This window comes from Phyllostomus discolor, chromosome 4, assembly GCF_004126475.2.
Source record: "Phyllostomus discolor isolate MPI-MPIP mPhyDis1 chromosome 4, mPhyDis1.pri.v3, whole genome shotgun sequence".
In the NCBI taxonomy this organism is placed as follows: Eukaryota; Metazoa; Chordata; class Mammalia; order Chiroptera; family Phyllostomidae; genus Phyllostomus; species Phyllostomus discolor.
In genome coordinates, this window is record NC_040906.2 from 177,499,989 (window position 1) to 177,518,122 (window position 18,134).

At 35.3% G+C, this 18,134-nt stretch overlaps 1 protein-coding gene across 1 annotated transcript in view; it reads right to left on the reverse strand.

The window, feature by feature from the left end:
- Positions 1–18,134, reverse strand: part of LOC114493836 (triadin-like) — a 97,812-nt gene that overhangs the window by 46,579 nt on the left and 33,099 nt on the right. The window contains exon 8 of the mRNA XM_036022605.1: positions 14,414–14,464. Within this exon, the coding sequence (XP_035878498.1) occupies positions 14,414–14,464 (51 nt within the window). The remainder of the gene's footprint in view (positions 1–14,413; positions 14,465–18,134) is intronic.

The window sequence follows — 18,134 nt, forward strand, 5'->3', positions numbered from 1 at the left end:
TCTACATTTCCCATACTATTCTTGCCCTCCCTTGTCTATTTTCAGCCTACAATCTATGCTACTTATTCTCTGTACCTTTCCCCCTCTCTCCTCCTCCCACTTCCCTGTTGCTAACCCCCCATGTGTTCTCCATTTCTGTGGTTCTGTTCCTGTTCTAGTTGTTTGCTTAGTTTGTTTTTGTTTTAGGTGTGGTTGTTAGTAATTGTGAGTTTGCTGTTATTTTACTATACATGTTTTTTTATCTTCTTTTTCTTAGATAAGTCCCTTTAACATTTCATATAATAAAGGCTTGGTGATGATGAACTCCTTTAACTTGGCCTTATCTGAGAAGCACCTTATCTGACCTTCCATTCTAAATGAAAGCTTTGCTGGATAGAGCAATCTGGGATGTAGGTCCTTGCCTTTCATGACTTGGAATACTTCTTCCCAGGCCCTTCTTGCCTGTAAGGTCTCTTTTGAGAAATCAGCTGACAGTCTGATGGGAACTCCTTTGTAGGTTACTGTCCCCTTATCTCTTGCTGCTTCTAGGATTCTCTCCTTCATTTTTACCTTGGCTAATGTAATTATGATGTGGCTTGGTGTGTTCCTCCTTGGGTCCAACTCCTTTGGGACTCTGTGAGCTTCCTGGACTTCCTGGAAGTCTATTTCCTTTGCCAGATTGGGGAAGTTCTCCTTTATTATTTGTTCAAATAAGTTTTCCACTCATTGTTCTTCCTCGTCCCCTTCTGGTACCCCTATAATTCGGATGTTGGCATGTTTCAAGATGTCCCGGAGGTTCTAAGCCTCTCCTCATTTTTTTTGAATTCTTACTTCTTCATTCTTTTCTGTTTGGTTGTTTCTTTCTTCCTTCTGGTCCATTCCATTAATGTGAGACCCAGCTTTCTTTCCATTATTATTGGTTCCCTATGTGTTTTTCTTCATTTCACTTCTTGTGGCCTTCATTTTTTCATCTAATTTGTGACCAAAATCAACCAATTCTGTGAGCATCCCGATCACCATTGTTTTAAACTGTGCATCTGATAGATTGGCTGTCTCTCAGTGGCTTAAAAGGATGGGTTCTGGGGCTTTCATTCTTCTTCTGTTTGAGCTCTCTCTCTCTCTTTTTTTTCTTTTTTGGTCTTGTTGTGCCTGTTATGTATGAGGGGTGGAGCCTTAGGTTTCACCAGGGCAGGTCAACCCAGTCACTGGATTGTGATGCTCTATGTGGGGACAGGGTCTGAGAGGGAATAATGGCACTTGCTCTACTCTCTGCTGACTTCAGTCCCTTTCACCAATTCCCCTGAGCAAACTGGACCTTTCTGGTGCTGATTCCCATGTGGGTGGGCTTGTGCAACCCATTGGTCTTTCCAGCAACCTCTCCTGTGAGGCTGGGAGTCTCTCCCTTCGGCTCAACCCCCACAGGTGTTTTCAATCAGTGCCCCAAGTCTCTATTTCCCAGTGCTGGGATCCTGGGTTGCGAGCAGTGCCTTGCTTCACAATCACTGCCTCGCTGGGTCTGCGTATTGCCACCCCTTGGCCCGGGTCTGCCAGCTGCCGCTTGCACACTCAGGGTCCGCCCACTGAGGCCTTACTCGAGGTCCCAATGCTCTTTGTGCCACTCAAGTCCTCTCCACCCGGTTGCCTGACTCCACCCCTCCAACCAGTCTAAATGAATGGGTCTGTTTTAACTTCTTGCTTGTCTGACTTCCATTCAGATCAATTTTCTATCAGTTCTGGTTGTTATTCTGTTTCTAAATTGTTGTTGTCCTTATTTTGGTCATGCAAGGAGGCACAGTATGTCTACCTATGCCTCCATCTTAGCCAGAAGTCTACGTCTCAATTTTTAATGTCTATACTCTTAACTTGGTGATCTTGCTGAATCCAAATTCTAATCCATCGGTTCTTAATGAGACCTAAGGCTCTATATTTATGTTGTTTTGTGTACCATGCTTGGAATAGAAAGGGTATAGAAGATAGCATTTTATTTTTTTTCTGTTTTTATAGTTCTTTAAAACACTTTTGAGTACATTATATAACATGATTCTCACAATATGCTTGTTATATTAGAATGAAATGTATTAGTGGTCACTCTATTGTATAGATAAAGTCTCAGAACTTTAATAGTTTGTTGTCATCTCTCCATATTTATTGTCCTAGAATTCTTCCTTCTATACCACACTCCTTCCATTTATCTTTTATATTAAAAAACTGCCTCTGTATGTGCTGTACCTCAAAACCAAGACACATATCAAAAATAAATTTAAGAAAGTTACTAGACAGTGTTTTTCTTTTCATACAAATAATTTTGTTGACCTGTTGTGGCTATGGTGGCTTTTGAGTGATATTCTCAGATGTCCCAGAAATTAGAGAGGACTACCCAGCTCGCAGCAAATATAATATAGGAACTTAGACACAAGCCTAGAAAAAACCCATTCATCCAACAGTGACACCACAGGGTATGTTTGAGGAAAAGAGTACAAACAGGCCAAGGTTGGAGATCTCGAGGTGTGTGTTTATGGCTGAAGAACAGTACTTGAGAAAGTAAACTGCCAGGACTGCAGGCAAGGTAAATAAGTAAGATGCTTTAGTTGTGGGCTTAAAGTAAAAGGAAAATAATCAAAAAACACTGAATAGAAAACAAAATGCGTAGAACTGACAATCTTTTTTAAATATCTATGTGGGGAGGAGCAATGGTGGAGGATTAGACAACTGGGAGCCGGTGAAGAAGTATGTCAAGGGCAGTGAACTAGCTCTGCTTCCTGTGGACAGACATTTGGGAAAGATAATCAGCGGGGGCTTCTGGTGGAGCTTGAAGAGGAAATGGAAACAAGGTGGTCAATTAGGTCATGAGTTGTGTATTTTTTCAGGCAGATGAAATGAATGAAAAATGAAAACTAGAACTGAGGTCTCACTAGGAGATAAAAATAAAAAAGGAGAGAACAAACTTGGGAGATGCATACTTGGCACCTATATGGTCACTGGACTGTGAAAGAGGAGAAGCTATAAATGACTCAGAAGTTTAAGTAACATAAGTGAAGGGTGAGTCTTGAATTCTATTTTCTGAGATAAGGCACAAAAGAAAAAGACAATGGAAGAGATGTGGAGTTCAATTCTAAACCAAATGAGGTGTGAGCAGAATAACCATGTGAAGATGTTGATTAGACAGCTAGAAAGGTAGGTATAGAACTCTGAAGAGTTTGTTTAAAAACATTAATTAAAAAATGAAAACATAAATTATTGCTTATTATTTATTATGTCTACTTGCATTTTTAATTATAATACCACTTATAATTAATGCCCATTGCTTCCTGAAAAGAACACTTAGCTATTCTCCAATTACCTAATGCAATTCATGTCCTATTTGTCATCATTTTCACTGGGGCCAGAGTAAAAAAAAAACAATTCAGTGGTTAATAGTATCATCTATCAAAAATAAATAATTATTGTAATGTTCTTCCAGTATTTAAAAATGTAGTCATCTTTTTTATTTTTAACAGTGTAGATTTAAGTTATTCCTTTTTTGCCAAAAAAGGTTTATTTTTTAAAAATTTTGAGAAATAACAGATGGTGAACGTGGTCAAATATTGCCTAAGGGTCAACATAGTATGAACAAAAAAAGCATTCCTGGACTCTGTCATCAAACATGTTAATGGTCATTTTTGCAGAAAATAATTTAGGAGAAAAGATCCCTCAATAGAAGCCTCCTATTATACACTAAGTTCTAATTTAATCTATCCTTTCATTATGCTCTTAAAGCTCAGGGGAAATTTTTATTCCTCATAATTAAGCTAATTCCCTCCATCTGCAGTGTGTACCCCAACACGTCCCATATTTGGGGCAGTTCTCTCCTCATTAATATGCCCCTCTGGATTTCCTGCTCCTCCTCTCAGTGGGGAATGGCACTCCATCACACACATGAAAAGAACAAACATCTCTCATTGGTTCCACCAGCGGGGAGATGATATGTTGTCCCCTTTAACAACAAGCCCCTGAAAAAAATAGTTTCTGCTCTGCCTCTGCTTATTATGAATAAATTCTCTGTTAAGTTCTGTAAACTGGCTTCAACCTCTACCGCTCTACTGAAAATACTCTCCAAAAGGTCACAGAGAGACAGGCTTTTGTCAGATATAATGGCTTTTTCTCTGCCACCATGTCCCTTGACCTTTCTGAGGCATTGTTACTGCTGACTTCTCCAGTTTTTCTTGAAAGTGTTTCACTTTGGGATGCTGATACACTGTATTTCCTCATCTCCCAGGTGACACACTTTCCTTCTCTTCACCAGTTCTGTATCTTTTCCAAGAAGCTGCCCTTAATTCCCTTCTCTTCCACCTCCATGTTCCTTTTTCTAAAAACAAACAAACAAACAAACAAAAAATTCTCCTTTTTTTCATGGCTTCTACTTGAAAACTCTAAACTTATGGATACAGAATTTGTTTGAGGATTCAAAGTGAGTCTCCCCAATTTCCTAGTGTCTCTAGAATACTTCTATGGGGATGTCCCATGAGCATCCACACACACCACCTCTTTCTTTTGCAGCTTCTGCATTTGATCGCTTTCTCCATTCTCTCATACTTAAGACCTTGGAGTTGTGTATAGTTAATGTCACCCAGTCTCTGTTCTTTTCCTGTGAAACAGCATGACAATTCCTAAGGCAGTGATAGCATCATACAGAGAGTATGATTATGTTTTTAAAGCATATATAGTTATATAACTGAAAGAGCATATAACAAGATGATATTAGCATTTTAAATGGTTGCAAATTCCTGTGATTTTTAAAAAACTTAATTCCTGATAATTCCACATTGAATATTATTCATGACTGTAAATAATTTTGAAAGTAAACAAAATTCATTTCACTGCTTCCTCTCTGTACCATTTTTTCCAACATTTATTTTATAGTATTGAGATTACTATAAAAGACTCCTGGTTTAAATCCCAGATTCAATGTTATTTCTATAGGATTTCACCCTGCATACTATTATAAGACTTATGACACCACTTTTTCCCATTCATGTCCTAAGAATCCAAACTTTGTCACTTGGGCCTCCTATAATTCCCCTTCCCTGGATTTTCAGAACCACCTTCATATGGCCACACACCACAGCTGAAGTCTTACTGTCTTCTGTTTTTCATGTGGCCCCTGGAATCCAGTCTGGTCCCTGGTCCTCTCCTCACAACCCCCTGCTAATTTAACACTCATTCCTGCCTCTGGGTTAACTCCTAATGTAGAGCTACCATTTACTGAACTGAACCAAATGGCAAGCATCGACTCTGTTTCTTATAACAATCCTGCTAGGCGACTATGAGGGTCTTCATTCAATAGATGAGGAAACTGAAGCTCAGAAACATTAAATAATTTAAGGAAAGAAACATTCCTAGCATGTGACAAAGAGAGTCAAATTCTTGCATTTCTAGTGTAAAGCCAGTGCTGCTTCCATCATCCTTTATAACCATCTTCCTGACTCAGGTGTTCTTACAGATTTCTAAAATCCCAGTTAAGTCCATCATCTCCTTCAACTTCCTACTGACTGCCACAGACTACAGGAATGGCTCTATTCTCTGGACTCCTAATGTAATGAGTTGTCTTGTATCCACCTTTCAGTAGTTCACCTCTATGCCCTTGATTATACTCTCTTGGAATTGAAACAATCTCTTACACCTTGATTGTAAATTTTGTACACCAAGCACAGTTCTGGACATATGGCAGTGATATTAGCATAATATATGTTTTCAATAAATTGTTGATTGATCATATTTTCTAATCAAGTGTTCTACTACTGAGGACTTTTTGGAAATTGAAAATAATTATAACATAAAATATGCATAAATGTTTAATGTAAACTAATTATAGGAAATTTATAGTGCATAGTACATCACTTTTCCCATTATATGCCAACAGTAAAATAAAGCCTAAAACACAATATGCTGATAATAAGGAGTAACAATGCACCTTTTATTTGATCAGCAAGCTTTCACTCTCACCAGGAAGAGAGCTAAAAATAGGGCAATTTTTCCACTTCTGCAGATATGTCTAAAGCTCAATTATAACTTTCGATGTAAAGATTCCATATGTCATTTTATCTCTACTATGAATTTTTCTTACAGTTTAAAATAGCTAATTTGCCCACTTTTCTTCCAGAAAATTAATGTTTTCAGATTATATAAAATCACTTATAATGGTCATTATTCACTAAAAATAAAAAATACAAGCCATTCCCTTTCATATGTTGGCAGTATGGTCAAGAGAAGGTATGGTAATAACTCAGATTAGTATTTAATATATACATAGAAAGATGAAATAGGAATTACTTAATGGAGGTTAAAATTTGTGAAAATAAGTATATGCAAATATTTAAAACCAATGCTATAAATGCCTACATGTATGCAGTATTACTTTTGCTTTCTGAGAGATAGAGATATGACTTCTTCTTATATAAATATAGACATAAATGTCTTGAAAAAGGTATAAAATATTTGGAATAGGCCTCAACCTAGAGAGATTGTAATTAATTGGAATTTCAATATTTTTAGTCTTTCTTTTCTTCATTGTGCTCTTCTTATGAAGTTTCTTCTTCTAACGCCTGTCTTAAGAGTACACAGCTAATCTCTCGACTTCTTCCCTCACAAAGCCTGCTTTTTATAAAGTTTTTTTAAAAAAGTATTCCAGTTTTCAAGTTAATGAACTATAAGGCAAGAGATTACGTTTCCAAAAACTCTGCATACTTAATTAATGGGAAACAAAATTGCTGTATCTTTCCGGTTAAACCATGTAAAACCACTGTTTTTGAGGTAAAAATAGTCAAATACAGGAGATTTCACAAAGTTCAATCAATCATAAGGATAAGTCTTAGGCATTTGTTATAACCTGGCTAGAGACTCCGAAATTCATACTGTCCTCTTAGCAATTTATAAAAAGTATTCAATTGTCTGTTAGATAAATAAGGAGCAGTATATGATCACAGTTCCAGCACTTTGATGAACTTATCCAAAATCTACCAGAAAACACAGGGTCTATTTTATTTTAGCCCAAATGTCAAGTTAGTACTGATTACATTTAAAATATATGGGGAGGGTCCACCAGTATTTTCCAGTGTTTTGGGCATCTCAAGGCTTCACCCAGCCCTAAGTATAAAACCAGCCTTATTTATAAGTCTGTAGGGCTTACAAAATGTTCTTACCTGCTTTGGATGTCTTTTCATCTTTTTTACTTTCAGGTTCTGGGGTAAAACATAATGTATATCCACACATACAAACAAGCAAAAAAGAAAAAAAATAAGCATTCAATAAATATAGTACTAAGTAGTTTAACAGGAAGATTTTATAGATTTTTCTCATATGTTCTATATTTCAATTACAGTTACAGTTTATCAGTATACAATGGAACATGTATTTCTGGTAAATTATAAAGTAATTCCAGCAAAAGAACTTTGATTTTAAAATCCAGTATCCTAAAATAGTTTAATACTAATCAAATAATCTGGCATCTGATCTTTAGTGGTCTTTAATAAAATATCTAAGTATTTAAAATAAGGAAATTAATAAAAAGTGAATTTTTTATTTTCAACTACTGACGCTCAATTCATGGAGCTCCACCTGGTGGTTAATTTTATCATTTCAAACTGTTTAACATTTCTATTAATACTTGTTACTATTAATTTTATAAAAAATTAAATTAGCTTAAATTTAGTATAATATAAATAATTAATAGAATGAAGTGTTTTTATATTTTATTGTTCTAAGACAATGGTTTTTATCTAGAAATTCTGCATTTTAATTTATGTCAGTATAGGATAAATATATAATTCTATAATCTGTATAACAGATACTCATGATACCATCCGACCAATGTGATAGTTGACTATATTTACATGTTTCCTAGTCCTTCCTCTTATTTAGCAACTTTCCTAAGCCTTGTAGTTTTCATTTGATGTAAAGAACTATATTTTGATTAACAAAAGGGTTCTGGTACATTGCAGTTTTTCTTCCCTTCAAATAGCAGAAAAACTGACCTCATGGTTGGGATACTTACTGGGTGTAGAGTGTGTGTCAAGGATAGTGCACATTAAAAGCACATTAAACCTATGCACCAGATGCTCGACATTTCTGCACATTATCTTCTTATTTTTATATTTATTTGTTGGCACTATCTATACAACTATCAGATGCAACCATCCTGAGTAGCTAAGTGGATTAACTAGTTTGTAGCTGGTTATTTTAAAGCTGAAGCTAGAGTCTCAATCTACTGAGCTCAGTACTTTTTCCATAACATATACACACACACAAGCACTCCTTGCCCACATACATTTTCTACATGTCTGTTTTCCTCTTTCTCTCTCACCTTTGATGCCCATTGGACCCACAACCAAAAACAATCACACCCTATAAACGTCTATAGCTATAATTCTAAAATGCCTCTAGTTTTGTAATGCAAGCACTTAATTCATGACTCAGTGCTTTATGCCTAAATCCTGAATCTGCAGCCCTTCCTTGGCAAGATTCCCCCTAGGACGTTCATGCTCCCAAAGAAAGTTTGCTGAAAGGACAGAGTGGACAATAAAAGCACAAAATGATCCAGAGGGCATTATTCTCTCTTTGAAGTACAGAATAAATGCATACATTTTTCCTGTCTCATCTGTCATCATTTCATTTTCATGATCCTTTGTCTCTTATACATGCTAAATACGATGTATCTCAGATCTGATAGTGTCACTCACCCTTATCTGCTCTTTCTTCTATGAATCACTATATGTGCCTCATTATTCTTTCCTTCCCTGTAGCATCAACGTGAAGAGTACACATTGAAATAAGTAAGAAATAAATGAAGGGGGCTGAACATAGTATAGGTTGCACAAAAATAGTCAGGCAGAGAAGATCCTGTGATTTTATTTAAAGATGGCAGGATAGCTGGTTGGATATATCTCCAGTAATGAGCCAGTTGATGTTAAACCATTCAATGTGTTCAGAAAGCTCCGCAAAAATCACTTGCCCAGATAAATAAGCAGACATTCTTTGGTTTTGCTTTACCAAGGCAGAGTCACTCTTTAACTAGTCTCTTTCTTATTTGTTTCCATGTGCACCAGCATTCATTTTCTTTAACTTGAAGTGAGAATAATCCATTGAATTAATAAAAGGGGAGAGGTTTAAGTGAGGATAACTCTATATCTGGTTCAAAGATGTAAAAATAATAGATGACCTCATATGAAAGATAATACATTTAAATTATTTAAGTGAACAGGAAACATAGAAAGGTTTATTAGGATATTTTTAAAACTTCCCTGCAAGAAGAAAAGCATATTAGAATATCTGCATAAGGCATCCTGGAGGGACAAGTACAGTGAACATGCAGAGTGACTGTGACTCATTTCCTCACTCTGCTCTGCCCCTTTCAGTGAAGACTTAAATGGAAAGGACATTACAAAAGTGATGGAGGGTTTTGTATTAACCATTGTCCATAAGTTCCATAGACATATAGTTGTGCATATACTAACATTGCACATTTGTTTTGGAGACAGGAAGTAAAAATTCACAGTGCATGGATACATTAATTTTGTAAAGTTAATGATTACAGAGAAAATTCTGGCAATCAATTACTTTTCTTACCAACACACAGTCTTTTTTAATTGATCAGCTTTGCATTTTGGTGTGATGGGCACAGCTGAAAAATTTTTAGGCTGTGTAGGCTGCTGCTTAGAGTGAAAGTGCTAGTGATACTGGCACAATTTTTTACTTAAACTATTTTTTAGGAAATGAGTAACCATGAATTTGTAAAGGCATGTAGTAACATTTTATGCTTTAGAATACTAATCTTTTTAATCAACAAATTATATGTAACTTTCCTTCATTCCTACTAAATATAATAAAAATATTATGAAAAAAACCCCTCATCCCCTCTAGTTACTATCAGTTTGTTCTTTATTTCCAAGTCTCTGGTTCTATTTTGTTCATTTGTTTGTTTTGTTGAATAGGTTCCACTTATAGATATGATCATATGGTATTTGTCTTTTACCACATAGCTTATTTCACTTAGTATAATGCTCTCCAGTTCCATCCATGCTGTTGTGAAGGGTAGGAGCTCCTTCTTTCTTTCTCCTGTGTAGTATTCCATTGTGTAAATGTACCACAGTTTTTTGATCCATGCATTTACTGATGGGCATTTAGGCTGTTTCCAGCACTTTGCTATCATAAATTAGGCTGCTATGAACATTTGGGTGCATAGCTTCTTTTGAATTAGCGATTCGGGATTCTTAGAGTATAATCCCACCAGTGGGATTGCTGGATCAAAAGGCAGTTTCATTTTTGGTTTTCTGAGGAAATTCCATACTGTTTTCCACAGTGGCCGTACCAGTCTACATTCCCACCAATAGTGTACTAGGGTTCCCTTTTCTCCACATCCCTGGGAGTACCTATTGTTTGTTGATTTATTAATGATGGCCATTCTGACTGGTGTGTAAGGGGTATCTCATTGTGGTTTTAATTTGTATCCCTCTAATGGCTAGTGATGTCGAGCATTTTTTCATGTGTCTGTGGGCCGTCTGCATGTCCTCCTTGGAGAAGTATCTGTATAGGTCCTTTGCCCATTTTTAATTGGATTGTTTGTCTTCCTGGAGTGGAGTTGTGTGAATTTTTTATATATTTTGGAGATCAAACCCTTATCTGAGCTGAGGTATTATTGGCAAATATGTTTTCCCATATGGTTGGTTCTCTTTCCGTTTTGTTGATGTTTTCTTTAGCTGTGCAGAAGGTTTTTAGTTTGATGTAGTATCATTTGTTTATTTTTTCCTTCTCTTGCCCTAAGGGATGTATTGATAAAAATATTCCTAAGTGGGATATCTGAAATTTTCCTGCCTATGTTTTCCACTAGGACTTTTATGATGTCACAACTTATAACCAAGTTTTTTATCTATCTTGAGTTTATTGTTGTATATGGTGTTAGTTGGTGATCTAGTTTCATTTTTTGCATGTTCTTGTCCCAATCCCCCAACACTATTTATTGAAGAGGCTATTTTTACTCCATTTTATGTTCCTGCCCCCTTTGTCAAATATTAAGTGACCATATTGACATGGGTTCATTTCTGGGCTCTCTATTCTGTTCCATTGATCTACATGTCTGTTCTAATGCTAGTACCAGGCTGTTTTGATTATAGTGGCTTTGTAATATATTTTGATATCAGATATTGTGATCCCTCCTACTTTGTTCTTCTTCCTCAAAACTGCTGAGGCTATTCAGGGTCATTTATGGTTCTATATACCTTTTTGAAATATTTGTTCTCTATCTGTGAAATATGTAATTGGTATTTTGATAAGGATTGCATTGAATCTATTGATTGTTTTGGGTAGCATGGGCATTTTAATGCTGTTAATTCTTCCAGTGCATGAACATGGTATATGTTTCCATTTATTTGCGTCTTCCTTAATTTAGTTCTTCAGTGTTGTTTAGTTTTCTGTGTATAGCTCTTTTACCTCCTTGGTTAGTTTTTTCCTAAGTATTTAATTTTTCTTGTTGCTATAGTATATTGGATTTTTTTCCTAATTTCTGTTTCTGGTATTTCATTATTGGTGTACAAAAATGCCTTTGATTTCTGAATGTTGACTTTGTATTCCACCAATTTGCCAAAATCATTTATTAGGTTGAGTAGTTTTTTGGTGTAGTCCATAGGTTTTCTATGTACAGTATCATGCCATCTGCAAACAGTGACAGCTTTACTTCCTCCTTTCCAGTTCAGATGCCTTTTATTTCTTTTTCTTGTCTGATTGCTGTGGTTAAAACTTCTAATACTATGTTCAATAAAAGTTGTCAAAGTGGACACCCTTATCTTCTGTAAAGCACATTAGTGAGAGAGGTCATTGTTACTTTAGAGAGTAAAATAAAAGGACTAGTTAAATATTTTCATGTAGTTATTTGAAACCTCAATTTCTAAAAGAAATAATAGAACAACGTTTAGACTAATAGTTCTGGTTATTGCATCTAATTGACATTTTATGGAAATATTTGTCTACTCATACTTGTCATTAAAAATTAGGAAGAAATGGCATAATAATATAAAAATTCGGTATTAGTGAAATAGAATGTAACTTTAAAAATAAATTTTTCCCAAAATGCTCTTTTTCCTACCACCATTATCTGTGACCATGAACTGGCTAATGCTAGACTGGCCATCTGATGTGCAATGACAGAAAGATAAAAGAAGACAGAGAGAAATCTTAGGTTGATATTTTTCAAAGATCAAACACTCAAATGAATACTAAGTATTTTTAATGGAAAGGAATTGTTTTTCATTTATATATGTAGTCCATATGCATCTCTTCTGGGGGGAATTTTTAACTGAACTTCCTTAATGTGGATATTTATAATATTACTATCTGTTCCTCGTTTTTAATATTTAGATTAGTAAAGGTATTATAATATCATTGTATGATTAAATTATTTAATGACATCAGCTTCAATTCAGATTGCTATGTAAACATCCATTCCAATCAACAATTAGATACTATTAAAGAAATTCAGAGTTTTTTTCAAAATAAATGTTTAGTCTTCACCATTAATTAATTCTTTGAAAAATATAGTAAAATTTCTCTGCTTATTAGACACTTAACATAACATATAATAATCTTCTATAAGGCCAAATATCCTAATTTGCACATTATCCCAGAGTAATATAAAATTGTCTATAGCACTAAAATAACTACTATCATCAATGATTGTAAAGGTGAAGTTTTAGATATGATAATACATTTCCAAAGTAAAATATAAATGTTTTAATATGTTTGAAGTCTATGTTGCTTTAAAAAAATTCAAGTTCATATGTGGATTGAGAAAAAAAAAATGTTGTTCTCTTGTGTTTCATAACAATTTTGTTTAATTTAAAATTAACAGAAAAGTTAGGAAAATACGACTTAAGGGTGTGTTTCTTATACATTGCTACATGAGCTAATGGAGACTCTCCATGCATCCTTTATTTCTCTGACTGATTCCCTGTCAGCTTTCTCTTTCTACAGTTCTCCAACTCATGTTTAGGAAAGTTCACCACAAATCTTTTTAAATAAATAAAATAATGTCAGTAAGTTGGAATTTTTACTACTAAGCTGTACATTGGTTTTGGGAAAAGTCATTAAGATGTTACTACTGGTTTGACCCTTGAATTACACTAGGAATTCAAGTGGAAGCTGCCCATTTTCTTTCCTATGCCTATAATGTATACTCGCTTGCCTTCCCCCAGTTAGAAGCTGCCCAAGGACACAGCTGTGAGATAATAACATGCTGATGAGACTATCTGCACTAGGTACATGATTAAAGTCTATGAAATGTGTTTTTACATGACCAAACCTAGTTAAGGTCTATATATAAACTTAATATTCTAGCAGGCTGGTGGAGAAATCTACTTGTTCTGTGGCCATCAAGACCAGCCTATTAAATAATTCCTCTTGCTTATTAAACCTGTCACCTACTAATCTGGAGTGGCCTGCCTTCTTCAGCCTCCCAGTTTCCTCCAGTTACAGAGGGCCAGTTTCATATTTCACCCAGGAAGCTCGCTGCCCGGTTTGTGAAGCAACAACTGATCAGTATTTCATGAAGATCTTCAAGGTAAATGTAGAAACAGGTTCTATTTCTAACATGCATATGGTAGATACATTTTATGGTTTCAGAGGTTCACAAATATGTTAATTTTGACAAAAAGATAGACAATTCTGAATATGATATTATATGCCCCTAGAATATACTGAGATTAATTAGAAATTAAACATATTACATTGAACTTAGCATATTTACTTATGTTTTGAGGGATATACTTGATGTATGGCATATCTGAATCCACATCACTCAAAGACAAGTACAATGGGGAGACAGGAGATACCATAAGATGCAAGAGTAAGAACCCAGTGCTTGATTTAGACCAGAATTCTAATGTTGCCTCTGTTGGAAATTGCAATCACTTTGAAGAGTTTCTCTACTCTTCATTTTATTTATTTATAAGATAAGGGTAATGGACAAGAGTTTATCTCTAAGTTTCTCCTAGCCATAAAATTGGTTTAGGATTTTACTATATTTAAACTTAAAGTATGGCAAGGTATCACAGAAATTTTATGTATTACTTTTTATCCTGAATCTTTGGTTTCCATAGTTATTCCTAATAAGATTCGCGCTGGGATTATGAAATGTCAATTTCCCACCACAGACCGATAAAATCAGAATAACATGGATTTTTAAAGCTTTTAAATATTTCTGACATAGTTGTTGTTTCCTTTGTTGTGTCATAGTATAGTTTAGAATTTTATCATTGGAAACAAGTCCTTTTTTTTTCTTTGCTCAAAAACATCTGAGGGCTTATGAAAGTTATAGCTGGAGAGCATTAAAAAGAAATGATATAGTATTCTGCTGTAACTGAATAGTCAATAGTCAGATCAATGTGTTTTCACATTCCATGTATGACATTACCTTTTTCCTTTAGGGAAGCTGGCAACTTCACTTCTTTCTCTTTAACAGGCTCTGGAAAGAAACATTGAGCATTTATTTTCAGCCAAGATAAAAAACGCTGAGAACACATATGCAAGGGAATCAGTGACCTATCAGTAAAGTGAACATGTGGAAATGATGTTTTCTCTCAAAAATAATTTTAATCATACGGAGACAAAGATACAACGATATGGAGAAGAATAAGCCATTCTCTGATTATTTTCATTTAACATAAATGTAAGCTGTTTAAAGAGTTATAATCTATTTGTTCATCTAACAGGATAGGCATGTGGATGGATAAGAACTTATTTTATCTGTAATTTTTAAAAACACATGGCCAGAGGGAAGGGGGGATGAGAGCAGAGAGGAGGTGGGCAAAGCGGGGGGAATGGGGTCATCTGTAACAGTGTCAACAATAAAAATAAAGTTAAAAAATCTCCATGGCTTCAGCATCCAAAATTTCCCTCAACTGTTATAATCAGCACTAACTTATTTTTATCAGGCTATGTTTTTTCAAATAAATAAAAAACCAAATGGAAAACCCTCCATATATTCTGTAAATGTGGTTTTTAGTCACCAGACTTCAGTCAAATAAACTTCAAGAATAAGACTGAAATAAAATATGAGAGATAATTTCTTCAATGAACTACCATCTATAAAATGTGGTCCTTGATTAAAGTAAATCAGGTAAAACTTTATTTATTCTACCAGGTTTTAAATACAAAATGATTCTGATCATATAATGGGTTTGAGACATGTATGCAGGCAATATCTTGAAAAACATTATATGTTCTCAACAGACTATATAAAAACAAAAACCCATTTCCCGCCTCCTTTGCAACAATAAATCTCGCCATTTTGTTGACAAAAGTGACTTTTAATACAGTGGGAAAGGAAGAAAGAAAGAAATATACACTTTCAGCTCTTTTTTCCCATTCCCACCTTATAGTTTTGGGTGAGAATTCAGAGAATATGATCTGGGTACTTCTATGGATATAACATTCAAACAGTCACTTAAAATTAATGGAGTCCAGGCGGCTTTGGAGAGTCCCAAGAATGAATATAGGGATTCTACTGAAAAAGTTATGTCCCTCAAAGCAAGATTTTCTAGGTAGATAAGATATACCCTTAAATATCCATATGCTTGTAGAATTTTTTAAAATGGTTTTGGTGGAAAAGAAATGTTTGTGTTTCTATTTATGGTGCAAATTACAAATAAGGCTAATTTCTTTTTCTATACTTCAGCATGAAAAGATGAAATCCAGAGCCATGGGTTGAATAAACATATTCTGAAAAGCTTCATTAACTTTTTTTTTTCTAAGCCAAATGGGGGTCATTTACTGCTTTTGCTTTTCCCAGCTCAGCCAAAAGAATTAATGTGTTGGGAAATGAGAAGTGGTGGTGGGGGCAGATTCCCAGCTCGGTGGGAGGGCACAGTCCCTGGAGTTTCAGGGCTCAATATGAAGCATGTTTATTTAAATGGGTGAGTGTATGTATATATTGGTGTGAGAGGAACAGAGTCATAAAATATAAAGCCTAGCAAGAGGAACCCAGGAGAGGGATTTGATTTTCTGGGGAAAGAAGGAAGGGGGGCAAAATAATAACTATACTCTTACAGGGTATTTGAAGGTCATACCCATCACCTTCAATTTGGAAAAAGTTCTCAGGAAATAGAAGTGATTTTCATTTCCAGGCTTGCTAATGGGAAAATGGCTTCTGTATCCAGGCTGGGTACTCTGCATTGCCTCTCCCGTAGCTTAGGTTTTTCTCAGTCTCCTTTCTGACTTTCAGGGATTTGGACAATGCAGGATGTCTGCAGACTGATCTATCAGTCTCTAATTACCTGTGCAAGTGAGTGAGATAGCAAATCTGACAAAAACTGTGGAGAGAAAGTTACATAGAAATCCTGGACTTCTGTATCTGAAAGTCCTGATACTTAAATTATTGGTTTGGATCTATTTAAATCATTTTTTCAACTTATCTCTCTTGTTTTTTTAGGAGATGAGTTTTAGAAATACATTTTTTGTGTGTATTGTTTTTACAAATACAATAGTTTCTTTGCATTTGTCTAGAAGCCTACAGGAAAGCTTATGAATCTTGATTATGATTAGAGTATCAAACACATTTAATGTACTGTGATATAAATTGGAACCTCAAATAATCTGGGCAAGGAGGTTGGGATGGAGAAAATGTTCACAAAGAAATAAAAAGATTCCAGATTTTACTTTTCCCTATGCTGCCCCAGAGACACAGGCAGTAATGACCTGGGGTGATTGTCCATGAAGAAACATAGATCCCTGGGGACGAGTTTCAAAGTCCTCAGACAACTTCCCATCCTTAGCTCTTGCTTTTGTTTGATTAGTAGGAATGGTCAAGACAAAACATTACGAAGACCAAAGAAGTTGGGGGGTCATTAGGTCCATGGTCCTGAGCAACAGAATATTAAAGAAGACAGACATTGCTGAGCACCCACTTATTATTAGAGCCAAACACACATAGATAGGCATGTGCCCATGCCAATAATTACAGTGTCTCTCAGGCTAATCTATTACTAGAGGAACCTAAGTGTGTTGTTACTATTGCATTTTTAGTGGAGGAGAAATTAATTAATCTCTTTGTTGCATTGTTTGGGTTCGGCTTGCAGTTCCTTGGTCCATGGATAAATCTTGGATCCTCAGATAAGTCAGACCAGCTGTAAGAAGCAAGTAGTGATACAGTGTAGGGGTGGATGTCAGAAGGGACAAAACCAATAATGGGGGTGACTGGCAGGGTTGTCTGGTTTCTGGGTGGCCATGGCCACATAAACAAACAAAACTCTGCCCTTGTGAGTGTGTTGATAGGACTTATGCTAGTCCCCTTGCCCAGGAAAGTCAGCAGCTGAAACACCAGCAAAAGCCAGAAAGACGTGTCTTTCTTCTGCCTTTTTTTTCTTTTAAACAATCATCCCTAGATCATCTTTGCACCACTTGAAATAAAACCACAAACCTAATGACATTTTTTAAATGCCTAATTTATTCATGGTGATCGTGTCCCAGGTAAATGTGGTCCCAAATGATTTTTGTGTGATTATCCTGGTTTTAGAATTGGGTCATTGCTTCAATATGGGTGCTCATGTGTACACAAAGTGGAATCTATGAGAAACTGGCAAATGTAGGCAGCCACTTAACTTGCATAATATAAATAACTTGCAATACACAATGACTCCAGTGCAGTAAGTGGCGTTTTAGAGAGTGGATTGCTACATTCAAATTCTGCCGCAGCTCAGCAGCAGCAGGAGGCTTCAAAGAAATGATTCAGAAACAAAAACACTGTGGAGGTTTTCAAAGTCCCTAAGATCTTATAGGTAATCCTGCTAATTTTAAAGCTTTCTTGTAATGATAAATAATATTCATAAAATAAAGAAAATGTGGCAATTAAATTAGTCTAAATAGTATCTAATTTATGTACAACAAAGATATTCTAAGGTATTAATGCAGCTTGAGTAAAAAAGAGGTACACTTTAAATAGCTCTAAATCAATAATCATATGCAGTAAACCTTTATATACATGATTTTTCTAGGTGACTGTGGGGACACCTTGCAAATAGTAGAGGATTAAACATTGACAAAAAAAATGTGTTCACTAGGAAATTACTTACAATCGTGCATTCATAACTGTTACGACGACAATAATAGAAATTATAGGAACCTACTTAATGGCATGG